Source organism: Chiloscyllium punctatum, chromosome 1 (assembly GCF_047496795.1).
Source record: "Chiloscyllium punctatum isolate Juve2018m chromosome 1, sChiPun1.3, whole genome shotgun sequence".
Lineage (NCBI taxonomy): Eukaryota > Metazoa > Chordata > Chondrichthyes > Orectolobiformes > Hemiscylliidae > Chiloscyllium > Chiloscyllium punctatum.
The window spans coordinates 44890557-44909746 of record NC_092739.1 but is presented as its reverse complement, the minus strand read 5'-3'; the positions used below and the strand labels follow the sequence as shown (position 1 = coordinate 44909746).

General features: G+C 38.9%; 1 protein-coding gene across 1 annotated transcript in view; it reads left to right on the top strand.

Annotated features, from left to right (window-relative positions):
- The window catches only part of LOC140459775 (uncharacterized), a 243750-nt gene that overhangs the window by 125882 nt on the left and 98678 nt on the right, over positions 1-19190 (top strand). The window contains exons 14-16 of the mRNA XM_072554326.1: positions 2924-2968; positions 12174-12236; positions 12739-12807. Of these exons, the coding sequence (XP_072410427.1) occupies positions 2924-2968; positions 12174-12236; positions 12739-12807 (177 nt within the window). The remainder of the gene's footprint in view (positions 1-2923; positions 2969-12173; positions 12237-12738; positions 12808-19190) is intronic.

The following is a 19190-nucleotide window of genomic DNA, read 5'->3' as shown; positions in this document are numbered from 1 at the left end:
TATTCCTGTGCTCAGCCAGGAGTCTGCCAGTGTCAGTTTGACTGACAAGTAGTTGAAGTGTGAGCCAACCCTGATTTCTGTTTGGCATAGGTTATATCATCTTTCTACTTACCTCAAAACCCAGTTCAACATGGCCGCATCTCTGAAGTGACATCTCTTTCTGAGCTCTCAGTCCTGAGGGATGCACCAAGCCCAATCTGCTGCTTTTTGTTGACCTTGCTGCAGTTCATGACCGAACTAGTAATCCATAGGTCCAGGCTAAAGCTCGAGGGTCATGGCTTCAAATCCAACCATGACAGCCGGCGGAATTTAGATTCCGCTGATAAATCCGGAATGTAACGTTAGTCTAGGTAATCGTGGTAAACATGAAATTATTGTCAGTTTTTTTTCAAAAAGAAACATCTGGTTCACTAATGTCCTTTAGCAAGGAAATTTTCCATCCTTACTCCTGAATTACATATGACTCCAGACCCCCATTAATGTGGTTGACTCTTAACTTTCCCCTAAAGTGGCTTAATAAGCACTGAGTTCAAGAACTATCAGGAATAAGCAACATATGTTGGCATTGCCAACTATGCCCACATCCCATAAAAAGAATTTTAAAAAGTCAGCTCACCTTCTGAGTCTAATTATGATCCAAAATACTTTCCTGTTAATCTTTAGCACTACCCATCAGCAAATTAACCAGTATTTGATGCTTGGTGCTTTAAAAGAAGAAAACGCATTTCTGAAGAGTTGTAACAATTTTGAAAGCTAAACTACATATGTTTCTTCCTTAAAAATATATAATTTCATCAGTACTGTATGATTTTCTGACTTGTTTTTATACAACTCTTTTTCACTTGACCTATTCAATATTTTCTTGTTATCACTATGCTATAAATGATTTCTCATTAGCTAAGCAGATGCACTAAATTTGTGATCATGTTATCCTATAGGTATAGGGTATTTTAAGCCACCTCCCCCATTGTTGTGACTGTCTGTGCATATATATATAAAAATATGTGTCTTGTGCAGTAAATAGAAGCAGAGCAAAATAGAGCAGCATTTCCCATGTTTGTCCAGCACGCTTTAACACAGAGCTTGTATAAAACAGTTCAGATAACAGACATTTAAACAAAAAAACATAAACACTGAAAGTCTGAAATGAAAAGGAACAGAAACTGCTGGAAATGTGCTGCACTTCAGTCAGCAACTGAAACAGGAAAGCGAGGTTAACAGTTCAGGTAAGACTCCTAGTCACTAGGTTTGATGAAAAATCACATTCAAGACATGAATCTATCATTCTCTTTTAGATGCTGATCACTATTTCATGCTTTGTAGACAGATTGTAGACAGCAGTTGCAATGCACATTAGTGACAACATTGCTGGAGTTATTCATAGTTTTAGCGGGAATATAATCACAAAAAGAACAGTCTAGCGTCAGTGACTGAACTTTCATGAACTTTCACATCAGCTAATCAATGTGGTATGTTCGGCATTCCACTGGTCATTTAGAAATCAGCACATGTTTGAGTCATTTGATGTTGCAGTGTGTGCTGGAATCTTATCTATTGAATCTTAAAATTATGTTATATTTGAAAGATTCTAGTATGTTTGTGTGATGCATAGACAACAAACTATTTTCTTCCTATTTTAAAAGACACATTTTCTTAAACGAGTAATGCCTTTTTGGAACACAGAAACAGAAACCTTTTAGACAGACCTACACTGAATGAAAGAGTCAGTGGATTCATCAAATTACGGCGTATTTTACAAATAAATTTATCAAAAGCCGAAGTGATCCCTTATCGATTCAGTAAGTCACCATGTAATATGATTCTGAATCATACCGATCAGGAGGTTAAATACCCTCAGCTAGGCTGAGTTAGCTGATGGTCAGCTAGAGACAGCAACATTACGTAACAATTGACTTTGGCTTCTTTGGTCCAAAGAATGGGAAAAAATAAGATATGTTTCCTTTCCTGATTACTGACTAGTATTCATTGCAAGGAAGGATGCATATTGGGGCATCAAATAAGGTAAAGATTAGACCCAACTATACCTTCACAGTGAAACAATCCGTGGATACATCATATCTAAGTTCACATATTAAATAGGAATGTACATTCTGCTAAGGCCAGCTGTTATACTTGGTGCATCCAACATACAGCAAGAATCAAGACCTTGAGGAGAGGAAGAAAGAAAATTTTAAAAGTTACTCAGTTAACAAAGACTTGAGTATAAGTCAGTCTTCCATTCGGCAAGTGGCTGTATTTCCTCTGGCAGCAATCAAGATCTGATAGTAGTGTTTGCTATTAATCCCTGACTTACATCCTCCAAAGTGTAAATCGTGATAAATGAGGTTGAATCATCAGCAGCAGTGCATGAGGTTAAGGCTGTACATCAGTTTGCTTTGCACATGATGTGATTTTCATCCAGTGACGAAGCCAGATTTTACTCAGTGCTGATTAGTTCCACTGAGAGGGTAACTGAATGGTGGGAGTTCACGTCCATTGGGACCTGGGTAGAATCTGCTAAAGCTTGTTTGCTGTAAGATCCCCTAATAGTAGTCATCAGGAGGAAACTTTTATCCTCTCCATCTTGACAGCATTTAAATCTAGGCCCCAGATGTGAATGGGCAGTATTTTAATATATGGTGCCACCTAGTGCCCTAGTCCTGTGACTTCACATAAAATTGAGGAAATGTGAAAATCTTTACAAGACTTTGCCATTTTAACGCTGCATTTAAAATGTTTTTCATTGAATAGCTTATAAAGTCATACAGCTTTGACTGAAATGGAAAAACAAAGGACATATTTGTATTTGTTACCAATTGAATCGTGGTTTGGATATTGTTGAGTTACTGGTGAGATGGAGCTAAACAAAAGTCTTGAGGCAGCTGAACACGCTTCTATAATGTTTTGTAATTTTCCTGTGTAGGGTGAACCAGGTCTTCCTGGGCTTCCTGGACTTCCTGGGATAAAGGTAACGACTGCTGCAGCCTGTACATTGGGGTGGATGTGGAGTAAACATTTGCAAGCTAAGCTGCCATTCGTCTGCTTAGTGTCTGATACGTGGTCACCTGTTTCTGTTTGTAGCTCTTCCTTTCAGTCTAGATCTGTGAAGCTGCTCCATTCCGTTCAGTTGTGTTCAGTTTGCAAATTACGAGAAATTTTAACATACTCTTAATCAAATCTGATCAAGACATTCACCTTCCGCCTTTTTGCTCAATGTTGCTGTTAATTTATAGGTCACAAGATGATCATACTGCATACATTAGCAGATATTTGACTCAAACACTTTAGCTAATGCAACAAGGAACCCTGCATTATGCAAGGACACCATGTTAATTACATTTATATGGTTACTATTGTAAAAGGATGCTCATAATTATTTGAATAAAGTCTACCTGGATTAATTATTTTTATATATTGATGAAAAATGTATATCCCTTAAAAGATAATAGCAAAAGTTTCCTTGCAAACCTGAAGTCCATAAATGTGTGTAATTTTTAATAAAATTAACAAGTTTGCTCATTTGAAGTTAGCCTGCAAGGGCTACATTAACACTTAAGGTGCATAATCTTTATTTAAAAGACTATTTTTGCCTTTTATTTAAAATACTTTTTTTATGAAAATAGAAAACCAAAAGAGCTAGATGTATTTTCCTGTGACTGTATACAATGATGACATTTGCATCATGATTTAGAAATGTGCCAAAAGGATATGAAGCCTTCACCTTTTATTGAGAATGATTTGCTCCTGTCCATTAGAGCTGTATAATAAAGAAGGACATTATATGGGTAAAAGGAGGAACTGCCACTGCAATACCTCCTCCATTGTGATTGGTTTAACTGAAAAATGTCTTCTTCAATGCACAGCTTTCGCAATTGGGTAGAAAGAAATTTGTATAACCTGTTTACAGCAGATTAAATTAGTTGAATAGATGTTTTATGGGCCTAATGGCCTTTCTCATTGGATTAAATCAGTTGACTACTCCAATGTTATCAAATGTTTCTCAGCAAGGTGAATCCATTATTAATTGAAAAATTAGGCCTCTCAGTGGCAAATTTTTGAAACTCTAGAAAGCACACATCAATTGCAACATTAAATACAACAGTACTATGTTGTACTAGACTGGCAGGTATAAGCCTTGATTTACTTAATGGAATCAGTATTTAAACCATTGTGACCAAATAAAACTTGTGGGTTCTGAGTGAGACATGACAGAGCTGGGTTTAGTAGGCTATTTCTCCTTTGGCCCTAACCTGAGCAGCTTCCGCTCCCCAGCCTCGTGCAGTCCATTTGTGAAGGCACAATCGGTCTCTGATATCAGCAAGAAAATACAGAAAGTACTTGATGGAAATTTTTCAGGTAGCCATCCGATAATCAATCTACCAGCAACTAAATAATAGGTACTGTTCCCAATATTTTATTACATTTCGGCTAAATAATTTTACAGTCTGGATGTCTCATTATTGATAAAACTCAGTGAAGCATTCTTTTCCGTATTCTTTATTTATCAGTTTTCAAATCAAGTCATATTGTCAGAAAATCAAATTTATCTCATTTCACTCCCAAATGCAGCTTATATCATTCGCTGCTTCCACTTTATTTGGTGAACCATAGACAACACCCCAGATTAGTGAAATGCCATGTGGTATGCAGTTTGCATCCAGTTGGATGATGGCTTCATATTAATGCAAAGTACATCGAATGAGCTAGGCTTTCCTCCTCCCTCATGTTTGCAATCGACACGGAAAGGTGGTCATAAATGACAGGGGGATTTGCCCCATGTCCTTTGCTGAACTCAGTTTCCATCCTGTACTGCTCCTGGGACTGCTTGCACTGTTGGACAGCAATGTCTCTTTTACAATAGTCTGTCCTTATAAAACATTTACTTTCACTGAATTTACTTAAGATTTCTTCTAGGTACAATTTTAACAGGGAAGAAATCAAAATAGCCAAGCATGAAGTAACAATATTTACAAATAACTTTAATTAAGTAAGATTGCAACTTTGGAATTGTACTGATACTTTCCTCTGTTAAAGAATTTTAAAAATCAGTATCAATTTAAAGTGTAATTTGAGAACAAAACTCCACAACTGCTAGTTTGGATACCTTAATTCACTTCTTAAAGATGTTGTGTGAAGCACTTTTTAAACGTGTAATAAATCTTTTTAATAAAGTTATTAGTTTGTTTATGTCCCAGTAAATAAGTTCAGGAATGAAATGCTGCATCACTGCAAATGTGGGATGAAACATTTTTTGACCCACTGAAGTCCAGTCATTTTCAGTCAACACTTAGCATTGCACCTCAAACTATTCAAATATGCATTCAGTTTCAAGACATATGAAACCTCTAAATATTTGATTTTTTTTTTCCTTTTTTTGGAAAGCAATATTCCCTTTGTTATACTTGCACCAAGTATTTCTTTAATCTTTTTGATCCTACAGTGTACAAAATTCAAAAGGGACATTTACTTCTGTAGAACTGGCAAGAATGCAGTGCACACCAACTGAAGAAAATTGATGTCTGTATTTGCTGTTCAGTATAAAATTCTTCTGCAAAGCTTAGTCTGCAAAATGAAGAGGAATGTGATTCTCATTCTATTTGCTGCTGAGAAGAGGTGATAGTAACTCAAATAAAAACAAAACTGCAATTTTTAAATTACACTAACTTTCCATTTAAACCTGGTGTACGCAGCACAGTTCGCTATGTTTAAGTGTGCAAACAACTCTTAGGCATTTCTTCCATGATAACGGCACATTTTTTAAAAGTTCATTCATGGGATATTGGCTTCATGGACCCAGCCAGCATTCATTGCCCATCTGTAATTGCCCCCGAACTTTTAAGATGGTAAGATACATCTACAATGCAGTCAGAGAGGCAGTTGCAGGATTTTGACTCAGAGTTCATGGGTTTAGATGGTGCTGTCAAAGGAAGGTATTTACTGAGATCATGGCTAATTTACTTGTCCAGCAAAGGCTGCCAAAGATTCAGAATTATCGAAAGTATTTTACCATTCCCTGAGGTTTGCATTGGTGCTGTCCTCCCCAGGTAAAGTCTTAGACAGCTAGCAGCAATCCAAATATGAGCAACTGGCAATCAGAGACATTTTCAGTTGTGATGCTTGGTGATGGTTGACATTTTCAAGCTGTTTTATAAGAAAATATCCATACAGAAAGGAAAAATTAACACTCAGCTCCTGCAAAGAATGGGCTCTGCAGATATATTATACCAGGAATATTAATATGTTAGGTTCTTCATAGTAAACTCTCTTCTTCCATTATAAAAGGCCCTGGAGTCATTTTGATTTTGGTCGATGATATGAAATGGATGAAATCAATTCCTTTGCCCATTATACCTTCCCCCCACTTTTATTCCAGTTGATTTTATTGAGAGACAAAAAGAGATCATCCAAATGCTGCCAGTTTTTCAAAGTTGAGAACAGGTTAACGATGTCAAGTTCAACACTCGGATGTGAATCAATCAAATCAATCAGTCTAATTGAATTCTGATCTTATATTTATGAGATTAGCACTGCCTCACGCAGGAACTCTGATGGGAGTAGTGGGAATTCTCTCTTGATTGCAAAGACACTTGTCTTTAATGGAGTTAATCAATGCGTTCATTGTCATATGAAAAATGAAAAAGGTAGTAATTAGCATAGCATCTTAGACATGCTAGACCTTATCAACCTAAAATACAAGCATAGTCATAGTCCCCTTGATCATCCAGATATGTATTTTGGCAATTCACGTTAGCTCAATTTTGTCTTTACTCATGGCAACATTGGGAATTCCTTTTTTTAATGGTGCTCTTCAGTGAATGTATTGACACAAAATACAGATGCATTGTCATGTTTCCCTTAACCAAACAAACTCATATATAGCGATTGGAATTTCATAAGGGAGCAGGCGTTTGTGCTAGAGCAAGAGGTATTGTCTTGTGATGGGGGAAGGGTCGGCTATTGGAAATTAAGATGAGACCCTAATTCTCAACAGCAAATTATTTAATCAACTGATTGTTAGAAATATTATCCTCAGGTCTGTAGGTGCTTTGATTTTAAACTTACTACGTGCATTTAAGAACTAAACTATGTTGAATTAAATAGTTAGCTGTGTGTAAGAATCTATCCCTTGCTACCTCGTCCTTCTAGGAATCAGTATCTTAGCTCAGTAGCAGCAGTGTATACATATACATACAAATTTACTGCAGCAGCTCATTAAGGTTCGTTAGACAGCACCTTCCAAACCCACATCCACTGCCATCTGAAAGGACAAGGGCAAAAGTCACAGGGGGCACAGCCAACTGCAAATTTCCCTCCAAACACTCACCATCCTGACTTGAAAATATGTCACCTTTCCTCAGGTGTTGTTGAGTCGAATCCCAGAACGAGGAGCGGCACAGTGGCTCAGTGGTTAGCACTGCCGCCTCACAGCACCAGGGACCTGAGTTCGATTCCAGATTTGAGCAACTGTCTGTGTGGAGTTTGCACATTCTCCCTGTGTCTGCACGGGTTTACTCTGGGTGCTCCAGTTTCCTCCCACAATCCAAAGATGTGCAGGTTAGATGAATTGGCCATACTAAATTGCCCATAGTGCTCAGGGATGTGTAGGTTAGGTGCATGAGTCAGGGTAATATAGGGGAATGGGTCTGGGTGGGATACTCTTTAGAGAGTCAGTGTGGACTTGTTGGACCGAAAGACCTGGTTCCACACTGTAGGGATTCTAATTCTAACTACCTAACATCATCGAGGGTGCACTCATGCCAATCAGGTTGCAGTGGTTCAAGAAGGCAGCTCTCTAGCAGCTTCTCAAGGGCGACTAGGGATGGATAATGAATGCTGACCCAAACAGTGATGATCTCTGCTCTTTTGGTTTTTCTTCCTATCTGCTCCCCTAAATGTAGCTCATCAATCCAATTTAACATCTAAAGTATTTGTTCAAATTGTATTGTCCTGCCAGGCTATTTCATTTGACACTATCTGCAACACGATAATATTGATGTTAAAACTCATTTGCCGTTCTGCCGTTGCCCTAATATATGCCTTGTGGGAATATGGTGGATTGATTACAAACTAAGTCATTAACTTGATCCCAGCTTTCTTGACGGTTTCAGCAGGTGAACTGTAAAGTTGCCACTTGCTCCAAGAAAAGTCAAGGAGCAATAGGACTGAGAGTTCTCCTCGTCAGGAGTTTCCTTATCACAGAGCTAGCAGGATCTTATTGGCCGGAAGAGCAGGTGAAATTGGCTGAACTAGCTTGCTAAATGCCAGACGCAAAGCCAGTATCATCCTCAAAAATATCACTTTGGTAGATAAGAAAAGCCCAGAGAAGCGTCATTCACCCTTTCACAAGTAACAAACATAGCTATCTACGTTAAAACAGATTGGACCTGCCTTGCAAGCTTTGTTGATATTGTCAACAGCAGACAGATACTGGCATTTACACCAGGATTAAATGTGGCAAGGTTTTGAGACCTATAGTTTGCAAGGAAAACCAAATAAAAGATGATCTTGTTAATAGGCAGTGCTAGAAGGTTGAACAAATATTTTCAGCTGATTGCAACCCTGTCAGAGCAATATAGGTGAGACATTAATTGTCTCTCACACCAAATATAAAGTGCACATGCAGATGGAGAACTAATTAACCATATGTCGACTCATGAGTATACTATTTTATACACTAACTACATTAAATCAACCAGAGACTATTTATGAAATCCTGGATATCATAACAAAGCTGCAAACTGACTTCACACCTCTGTTGTGCATAAGTGTCAATGCATGTGTTTGTGAGTATGTCATGTGTGTGCACTGGCAAATTGCCAAGTTCACTGGCTAATATAATGGAATGCATCAGAGACAAGTAGTGCTGCCTTCTGATAATGTGGCTGCATTTTAAACTCTTGGTATTTCTGAACTTTATAATTGTGGCTGGGTATGTCAGTCTCACATGCTGCTGTTTTTGGAGAGTTATAACGTCAATAATATTCTTCCAAAGGTTCACCTACCTGAGCAGTTTAAGATGTCATTAGATAGAGCGTCAACTACATAGAACCATTTGTCACATCACGTTAAGTTAGTTATTTGTTAATAATCCCATTGTTGTAATTGGAAATTGTGCTACACTTGATCTTCCAGCTTAATTTTTTTGATAATTCTTCAATAATTCAAGGAAGTACAAGATTGAAATGAGTAATGGATAGAGGAAATTAATCAAAAAGCTTTGATGACACTTTTTCTGAATGACAGGGAGTGATGGGTGGAGTACCATCGGGATCGGTACTAGAAACCCATCTATTCACAGTATATGTTAATGATTTAGCTGAGAGAACTAAGTATAATATCTCACAATTTGTAGATCCCACAAAGTTGGGTGGACTGGTGCATTGTGGTTTGAACAGGCTGAGTGAGTGGGCAGATGCAATATAATGTGGATACTTGGCCAAAATAGGAAGGCAGGTTATCATTTGGTTGGCTGTAAATAGGAGAGAGGGGAATGTTCAACAAAACCCTGATGTTCTTGTACACCAGTTGCTGAAAGTAAGTGCATGGGTGCAGCAGGCAGTAAAGAAAGCACATAGTATATTTGCCATTATAGAGAGAGGATTTAAGTACAGGAACAAGGGTGTCTTGCTGCAATTATACAAGGCATTGGTGAGTCTACACCTGGAACATTGTGTGCAGTTTTGGCCCTCCTTATCAGAGGAAGAATGCTCTTGCTGCAGAGGGAATGCAGCGAAGGTTTACTGGACTGATTGCTAGGATGGCAAGGCTGTGTATGAACAGGGATTGAGTTGGTTAGGATTGTATTCACTGCAGTTTAGAAGAGTGGGGAAGGGGGGCAGGATCATATAGAAGCTATAAACTTATTACATAACTAGACAGGTTAGATGCAGAAGAATGTTACTATTGGCAGGAGAGTCCAAAATCAGGGTGTCATAGTTTAAGTGTAAGGGGTAAATCTTATAAGATTGAGATGAAGAGAAAATTCTTCATCCAGTGTTGAGCCTGTCGAATTCACAACCACAGAGAGTGGTTGAGGTCAAAACATTGTGTTTTCAAGAAGGAGGTATAAATATAGCTCTAATGGTTCAAGGGATATGGGAGGAAGGAAGCATGAAGGTATTGAGCTTGATGACCAGCCATGATCACAATGAAAGGTGGAGCAGGCTAAAGGGGCTGAATGGCTGACTCCCACTCCTATCTTCAGTATTCCATGTTTCCCATCAATGTTGAGCCTTAGATACAAGACTTTTAAAAGGAGGGGTAAGCAAAAAGGTAATCCAGAGTTCAGGCTCAGCAGACAGTAGCATGTCTTCACCAACCTTTTCCTAAACATTAACATTATCCATCTGTGTGCAATAATAACCGTACATGTAGATCAACAAATTACTTCATGAAAGTGAACAACTTATTGACAGGAAAAGTAAATAAATAGGGTGTTGAAAATTTTGAAGCTTAAGAAACAATTGCAGCAGAGTCCTCAAATACGGAGTAGGAATTCGCACCTTTTTCCAACTGTGATGCATAATCCATTTTTTTTGCTGGTGTTATGTTATGCATATTTTCAATTTAAGATAGATGTCATCATTCAAATCTCATATGTGCCTCAAATTACATTTTTATAAGCTCCATTTGTGTGTCAATAGGGATCTCCTTAGTTGAAAGGTTACTGTCATCATGAAAAAGCATGAAAGGGCATGGATTGACATACTGCCATTGATTTCTCCATTGGCTGATATCTAACCAGCTGTTGCTGCTTTTTTCTTTATTACTACGAGCTGTTGGGGATATTGTATGAAAACTTTGGAAAAATAAGAGAGGCTATCAGAGTGTTTTCATTTATGGCTTAGTTTGTACATCTGGGATGAACAAAGAAAAAATTTATTTGAAGATAAATCCACAGTGTGCTTTGAAGAAAAGACATACAATGGCATCATTAGAGCAAAGCAACCCAACTGGAAAAGCAAATACAGAAACCAATGTTAAACACAAGATTTGTGGTGGTTTGAGGGAATGTTCTCAGAATTACAGCTACTTTAAAGAAAAATCATTTCCAATTGCTTGAGTTATAACAACATGTGGTTTTGTTTTAATTTGATGTTCAGTCAAATCAACAAATAAGTTTTTATTTTGTTACGATGGTTTCTTTGATTTCCTCCTATTTATATCTAAGAGTTCAACTGAAGCGCACAAGCCTTAATGATTAGATTATTAAGCATGCAGGGTCTCCGTGGGTTACAGTTTATTTACTTTCACTGAATTAGTCACATTGCTGAAGTCAGTATCATCTAGGTTGCCAAACAGTTGGGGGGAGATGAATTCCCATGTTTACAGAGCCTAAGCCGAGGAGACACAGTCACATATCAAGATCCTGTCAGCATTTTAGAGTATGGCGTAATGAGCCAGAATACAAGGTTCAGCAGGTTTCACAGAGGCCCAATGAAGTTTCACCTCAAGGTGCTCCTTGGGGTGACGTAGTTGACTGAGGACCTTACACATCTAACAAACGTCAACATGTTTCTGCCACTGCTGTTTATTGTCTGCTGAATGGAGTCCTGAAAACTTCAGAAGGCCTCATTCTCCATGCTCCAAGCTCTGCTTCAGCACCACATTGTCTCTCACAACCAGCCAGGAATCTGAGGTAGAAGAAGCAAGCTCTTTGTCGTGGGGGGGGTTGCTCAGGCTCAGCCCTGTGTGCTCTTTGCACAAGATCCAAGGTCGGGTGGATTGGTGGCCCACAGCGCTAAACATTCTTAATCCAGGACTCCAGGCAGGAATGAAGCACACTTACTCCATTCTCACATCTTGTACATTTGGAGAACATTTTGTTTTCAATGAATCATTGCCTTTATGTGGAGTGTGCACTGTGTTCTGCTGAATGATCTGACTGTTCCACTTATACCCTCATTTTCTGCTGTGCATAGCATTGCTTCTGGCTGTTTATGATTGGCTGATATCTTAAGCACTCGGGTCCATTTGAAACATTATAGTTCCTTCACGTTTAGTCTCATCTGTAAATCCTGTGCTGCATACATTTCTTGTTTATTATCTGTTTAATTGGAGCTTTTAGCCCACTAATCACACAGATGATTGTTTTTTTTAAAAGAAAAACAATTAACAAAGGCTCAAACCCATGTTTAAATGTACATGTATTTTAATTTTGATTTTTATTTTAGGGTGAACCAGGATTTTGGGGACCTCAGGGAGAACCCGGGTTGCCTGGATTACCAGGAACAAAGGTGAGATCATTGTAATTGTAATACCTACAGAGAGCACTGACATGTGAAATTTGAAAACCTAATCCAAAATATGTTGCTCTCATAATATAGAAAAGTTGCAATGTTCAGTAATGTCAAGCACAATTCAGAAAAGAGAACGAAAATTCCAAATTTCAAGTTTAAAATAAAAGCATATAACATTCTGCACAATGCAAACTGATTTTGAAGATGATTTCCCGGAACAGCTCGGTGATGCACTCCATCAGAAACTGCATGAAGCCTGTGCAGAAGTGCATCTGCTTTTGGAAAAATGGTAGAGAGTTAACTATCCGTGACATCGCCTCTGATAGGCCACTGTGCTCCTCACGTGGATACTAATTGGAAGTGCAAGAAAATGTGGAGTGAGTTACTAATGCTGAGAACAATGGTCCAAATTTGCAGGATATGCTGAGAATATTGCTGTTGCAGAGAAACCTGAGTCAACGTATCTGTGATGCTGTTTCTCCTTTGGTATTTTTAACAGGGAGAGAAGGGAGATGGAGGGCCACCAGGAAGAGGTGAAATAGGCCTGCCCGGACCTTCAGGCCCAAAGGTCAGCTGACTGTTTTACCCTGGAGGTTTTGTTTTGTTCCTGTTCACACTGCTGAACGTGACGTTTAAAGCTCGAAGTTATTCATTTGCAGCATAACACGCCTATCTCCAGGTTCCACCTTTAGCTCCACACAGGAAATGGGTTGTTGGTGTCTGTGTGGTCTGCTGGAAAGGCTGACAGGTCTTTCATTCTTTCTGCTGTTAAACTGAAACAGGAGATCACTGGCAACTGAGGCTCTGTTACTATGTGGCCAAAGAACAACTCAATTTAAACAATGCCCTGCTGGCTTGCTGGTGTTGGAGTGGGGTGGACAAAGTTTAAAAATCACACCACACCAGGTTATAATCCAACAGGTTTATTTGGAAGCACTGGCTTTCAGAATGCTGCTCCTTCATCGGGTAGCTTTGGAAGAGGATCATAAGACAGAATTTATAGCAAAAGATTACATTGTCATGCAACTGAAATGATATATTGAACAAACTCAGATTGCTGTTAAGTCTTTCATCTTTTAGAATGAAGTTAATGAAACCACCAGGTTTATTTGGAAGCACCAGCTTTTGAGGCACTGCCTCTTCATCAGGTGGTTGTGGAACATGACCATACGACACAGAAAACGGCTACAGTGTCATGGAGTGGTAATGATCTATTAAACAACTTTAGTTAAAAATCACACAACACCAGGTTACAATTCTTAAACAAATTTAGAATAAGTCTTTCATCTTTTAGAATGGAATATGGTGGTTTAGGTTCTTTAATTTGTAAATCCCAGAATTACATTCTCAAGATGGTGTCAGTTTATCTAATATTAGGTGTCACCTCAGCTCAGACAATGCATTAAATGTGTGAATGTAAAATCTGTACCAATGTTGAGTCAATTGTATTCCTAAAGTGGGGCTTACAGAATCTTACATGGATTTATGCAGTCAAATTCTGCAAATACAAAGTCACCCCACAAACTGAATGTGTACAAGTGCAGGGGAGACAGAGTGGGTGTGTGTATGTGTGTACATACATGTGGGAGTGTGTGTTTGCATGTCTGTGTATAAGCTTGGTCAAGTACGTGTATGAGTGTGTTGGGGTATAAACCTGTGTGGGGGTGAGTGCGGGAGTGTGTGTGTGTGTAATGCAGTGGAGTCGCCTGTAGTGTGAAATGAACCCAAGGTCTGGTTGAGGCCATCCCCATGGGTATTCAGCTTGGCTATCAGCCCCTGCTCAGCCACTTTGCATTGTTGCTTGTCCAGAAATCCGCTTGGAGGATGGTCACCCAGAGGTCCGAGGCAGAATGTCCCGGAACAGTTGAAGTGTTCCCCAACTGGGAGGGAACAGTCCTGCCTGGTGATCATTCTGCGGTGTCCATACATTCGTTGTCATGAAGTCTGTGAAGACTACTTTGGGCCAAGCAACATCGCAAAGGGTTCATGTCACACTACAGGTGACCCCACTGCACTATTCTCTCTCGCTCTCGCTCTCTCTCTTACTGTCTCTCTCACTCATTCACTCACTCACACACTCTCACTCTCTCTCTCACACACACACACACACACACACGTTGCAGGTTTCAGTTCATTAATATGTAAATCCCAGAACTACTTTTAAGTCATATTCTTGAGATAAAAACTTAAGTTTTCCCTTAAAAACGTGACATCTCAGCTCAGGGAAGGCATTTAAAGTGTGAGGTTAGAGTCTGTCTGTATCCCAATCATTTTTTTCATTGAATCAATCAATCCTACAGTGTGGATCTTGAGTCAGACTGATTCTATTTCCAAAGTAGAATTTATAAAATATTACATGGATTGACTGCCTGCAGATTGTATGCGTTTTGAGCAAAATAGAATGTATCTGGAAATATAATTCTGCAAATGCAAATTCACCCAATAGACTTATATGTGTGTCTACGTCCATGAGAGAAAGAGACTGTGTGCTAGTGCGTGTAAGAAAGTGTATGATCGCATATATGCATGTTTGGTAGAGTGTGATGGAGTATAAGCCTGTGAGAGTGTGTGTGAGAGTCTATGTAAGTGTATAAGAGTGTATGTGCTTGTGTGTGTGAGAGAGAGAGTGAGAGTGTATAGTGTAGTGGGGTTACCTGTAGTGTGACCTTAACCTGATGTTGTGTGATTTTTAACTTTGTCTTCAGTTGATCATTCCAATCTCCGTAGCTGTTCCATGCAAATGCTATGAAACTGGTGTGGTTTTCAATTCAGGGCAGCTCCCTTTGTTTATGTGTCTTCACAGAATGGGATCTCCTGTTCAGTGATTAAACAATAAGCTGGTCATTCCAGAAAAAGTTGTCCTCCTTTTAGTTTGACAGCACAGTACCAAATAAGTTGTAACTTTGAAACACCAGAAATCAGGTTATTTTTTTAAAAAAACATTCTTGTCCATTTACTCCATCATAATACATCATAAAAACGTGAATTATTAAAGTTACATTTCCAATAAATTTTTCAAACAAAGAAAAATCCTCCAAAGGCAGGTAAATGGTCCCCTGGCCCTATCCCTCTGTTGTCATGGCAATGGGCTTTAGAATAAACAATGTCCTTTGTAGGATCTAGAGAGACAGCTGAGTCTAAGCTGTGGTTCAGATCACCTTTTTAATGTAACATCATATTAATGATTTGCATTATTGAGCTTAGCACAAAGCTGTACACTTCATCCTTAGTCTATAATCAAGTAATCTCTTACATTACAACTGATATAGATTGAGTATTTACATAGTTGAGTGCTAACCCTTTACAGTACATCTCCTCTCAACACCTGACTCTATAAATGATTTACATTCATCCTACATCTACCCCAGAATCTATGGATGGAAACTTCCCCTTCTGAAAAGTGGCAGGGAAAGTGATCAAGGGGGATGTAATCAGGTTGTACAAAGTTAAAAATCACACAACATCAGATTATAGTCCAACAGGTTTGTTTGGGAGCAGTAGCTTTCGAAGCACTGCTCCTCCATCAACCACCTGATGAAGGAGCAGCGCTCTGAAAGCTAGTGTTTCCAAATAAATCTGCTGGACTATAACCTGGTGTTGTGTGATTTTTTTTTTAACTTTGTACACCCCAGTCCAACACCAGCTCCTCTCAATCATAATCAGGTTGGTTGGCATCAAGTGGATAGCTGCTGTCTTCCCACCACCACAGGAATGAAGTTCCAGGCAGGAAGACCCAAGCTGGACCTTCCTGCTTTTCTGTCATTAAGAACTATTTACTGAGCACAGAGGGTGGTCCAGATGTGGACTTAACTTTCTGAGGAAGTGGTAGATGTGATGTTTAAAAGACATTTGGATGGATATATAAATAGGAAGGGTTTGGAGGGATATGGGCCAGGAGCAGGCAGGTGGGTCTAGTTTATTTTGGGATTATCTTCAGCATGGATTGGTTGGACCAAAGGGTTTGTTTCCATACTGTATAACTCAGACTCTATGAAATACCACAGCTTACAAGGCTCTCATTTGCACGTTGTAAATAAGTGTTCAAGTTATCAGAGAGTACCAACTCTTTATTCAGGTTATTTTTCTGGACCTCTGGATTGTTGGGCAATTCTGTTGAAGATCTTTTCCTCGTGGAATCTGGAACATTGCTGTTTCACTTTGGCTATTTCCTGTTTCCACGAGATATGATCTCATTTGCAGAGTTCTTTTCAGGATTATACCAACTCCCCAGTCTGGAGCCCTGGTAAGTCATGGACTCTTAATATGTAGTTTCTTCATATGTAGTTTATGGCTTGACTTACTTGTTTCTGCTTGCCTTTTCGTACAATCGTTCTATCTGTCAGCATACCAGTTGGTTAAGTGTGTGTCAAGAAACAAAGTTAGGACCTTGGGTATTTTTTTTACCCATGAAGAGTTTGCACAGGATAAGACCATTTTTGTGGTGTGCAGCAATAGTTCAGTAGGACCAAGTCAAAGCCCTCATTCATCTTCACACAGCTTTGATTATCCTTTCTCCAGTCTCCATTGGTTTGCGGGTATTTAGGTGGACTGGTGATGATATGCACAAACCTGTAGGCTTTTGCAAAGTTATTTTGAACTATTCATTGGCAAATTATGGACCATTAGGTGAAATGATCTAAAACAGCTGTGCCTGGGATGCCATGTACAATGAGAATTTTGTTGAGGAAGAAAGTAAAAGCTTCCAAGGTGAGTTCATGCAGCCTCAATCCATCTCGTATAATAGGTGGAAATGAAAAAAAATTTATGTTTCCTTTCATTCTTGTCAATGGATTGCCCAGATCATGCAGTTAAAAATCATACCTTCCAATGCTCTTAAAGTTCAACATCTGTCAACATTTTATACCACCACATGAAATTTTCAGCTCAACCCCTTTACTTTGTAATACCCAATGATGACACTAGATCCACTGAAGAATGTCAGGTCTGAGGGCTTTTGAAAGAACATCCTCCATTGTAGACCCGTAATGAAATCCATGAGACTAAGATGTCTTTGCTGCTCAGACTATTGTTTTGAAATCGTTTAATACACGTTCTTTATTCTTTTTCTAAGTTTTCTTATTTCTTTCTAATCTCTTGGTTGCTGCAGGTGGGCTTGTCATAATCAAAGTCTAGGACTCCACTACTTAGAAAAAAATGCTTATCTGCTTGTGCTGGTTATTCAATAAGAATGCATGGGAAAGTGTCCACTGTAGTTTGGGATTTTCCTTGAACATAGTCGGTTGTACTTCACTAATTGTAAGTGAAATCTCTGTCTTTTCACTGACCTTGAGAGTGTGGTGCTGGAAAAGCACAGCAGATCAGGCAGTGTCCAAGGAGCAGGAGGATCAGTGTTTTGGGCATACGCTCTTCATCAGGACTTCAGATGAAGGACTCGTGCCCAAAATATTGATTCTCCTGCTCCTTGGATGCTGCCTGGTCTGCTGTGCTTTTCCAGCACCACAGTTTTTGACTCTGATCTCCATCTTCTGCGGTCCTCCCTTCCTCCTATTTAACAATGATGCCAATGTTTTGTAGTCTGTTTCAATGGTAAACCAAAGATGTAATGATTTTTTTTTCCACAAGCCCATATAGCCTCTAGTGCTTCCTTCTCAAACTCTGCCTGTTTTTCTCCATTTCAGTCAAGTCCTGGTTGCAAATCAATCTACACTTTCCATCTTTCTGGATTTGAAAAAGTACAATTCCTAGTCCAGTTGACGATGCATCTGTGGCTACTATTGTTCTTAATTTTGGGTTATAGTGAAGTCGTGTGTCTGATGAAATAGACATTTCCTTTATTCTCTAAAAGCATTTCAATTGACTTTCATGCCTATACCACACTCAATTCTGACTGAGCAAATGTCATAGCAGTTCAGTTTCTTGTGCCAGGCTTGTTAAAGACATCCCTACTTGGTTAAGTATTCCCTTGCACCTCTGCAGTACTGTGATGTTGTGAGGTGGTGGGAAATCTTGGATGGCTTTAGTCTTTTTTGATCAGCCCTGATGTCTATAGCATGATTGATGTGTCCCAAAAGATTAAAGGTATGTTATGAGAACTCACGTTTCTCGTGCGGAATGTGACCTGCTTCTTGCCAGCATTTAAACACACAGCTCCACTCTGTCATCATGTTCAGACATGATAGAATCATGATTTAGAATGTCATCTATATGACAGATAACACCTTTTAATCTTTACATCACTGTTTTAATAATAATTTCTGGTGTTTATATAATGTCAGAGCCTGTAAAAGCATTGCCTTCCAGTTGATGTGATGGTATTGCAAATAGCTTGAAATGTTTGTCCAAATGTCCAAAAGTCATTTCTAGCACTGAGTTTAGTGGAACTTGTGCTTTTTGTTAGATTCACTAGACTTTCATGCACTGATGCCATAAGGTGGATCTACCTTTCCACTACTTTGTCTAATTGTGTGAGGTCAACACGGATTTGTCAGCAGATTATACATACCGGACTCTCAATTTTAACTTTGTTTCTCTTTCCACAGCTGCTATCAAAACAGCTGAGATTCTCCAATAATTCCTGTCTTTATTACAAATTCATAGTGAGCCATTTTGTTTTGGTACAGATACTATGCCAGAACACCAATTCATTGACTGTGTCATGAGTGAAATCACTCTTGGATGTAGTGTTGCTATTTTTCTTTTGCTTCACCTTCCTTAAAACTACATGCAAAACTTTCCTTGGAGTGAATAAACCCACTGGTTTGGCATCTGAACTCAACATGAGATGGAAAGCTATTTTAGCTTTTCAAGGCCACTAAGTTATTTTGTGAATTATATTATGAAATCTTTTTGGTTTACCAGGTGGTCCAACTCATGAATCTTTATAAATTAATTACAGATCTGTGCAAGCTTTCTGGCTTAGCACTGAAATTCTCGATTTTAAATTACAGATAGGGTCTCTGTGATTTCTCTTCCTTTATACTGCAGTGTCAC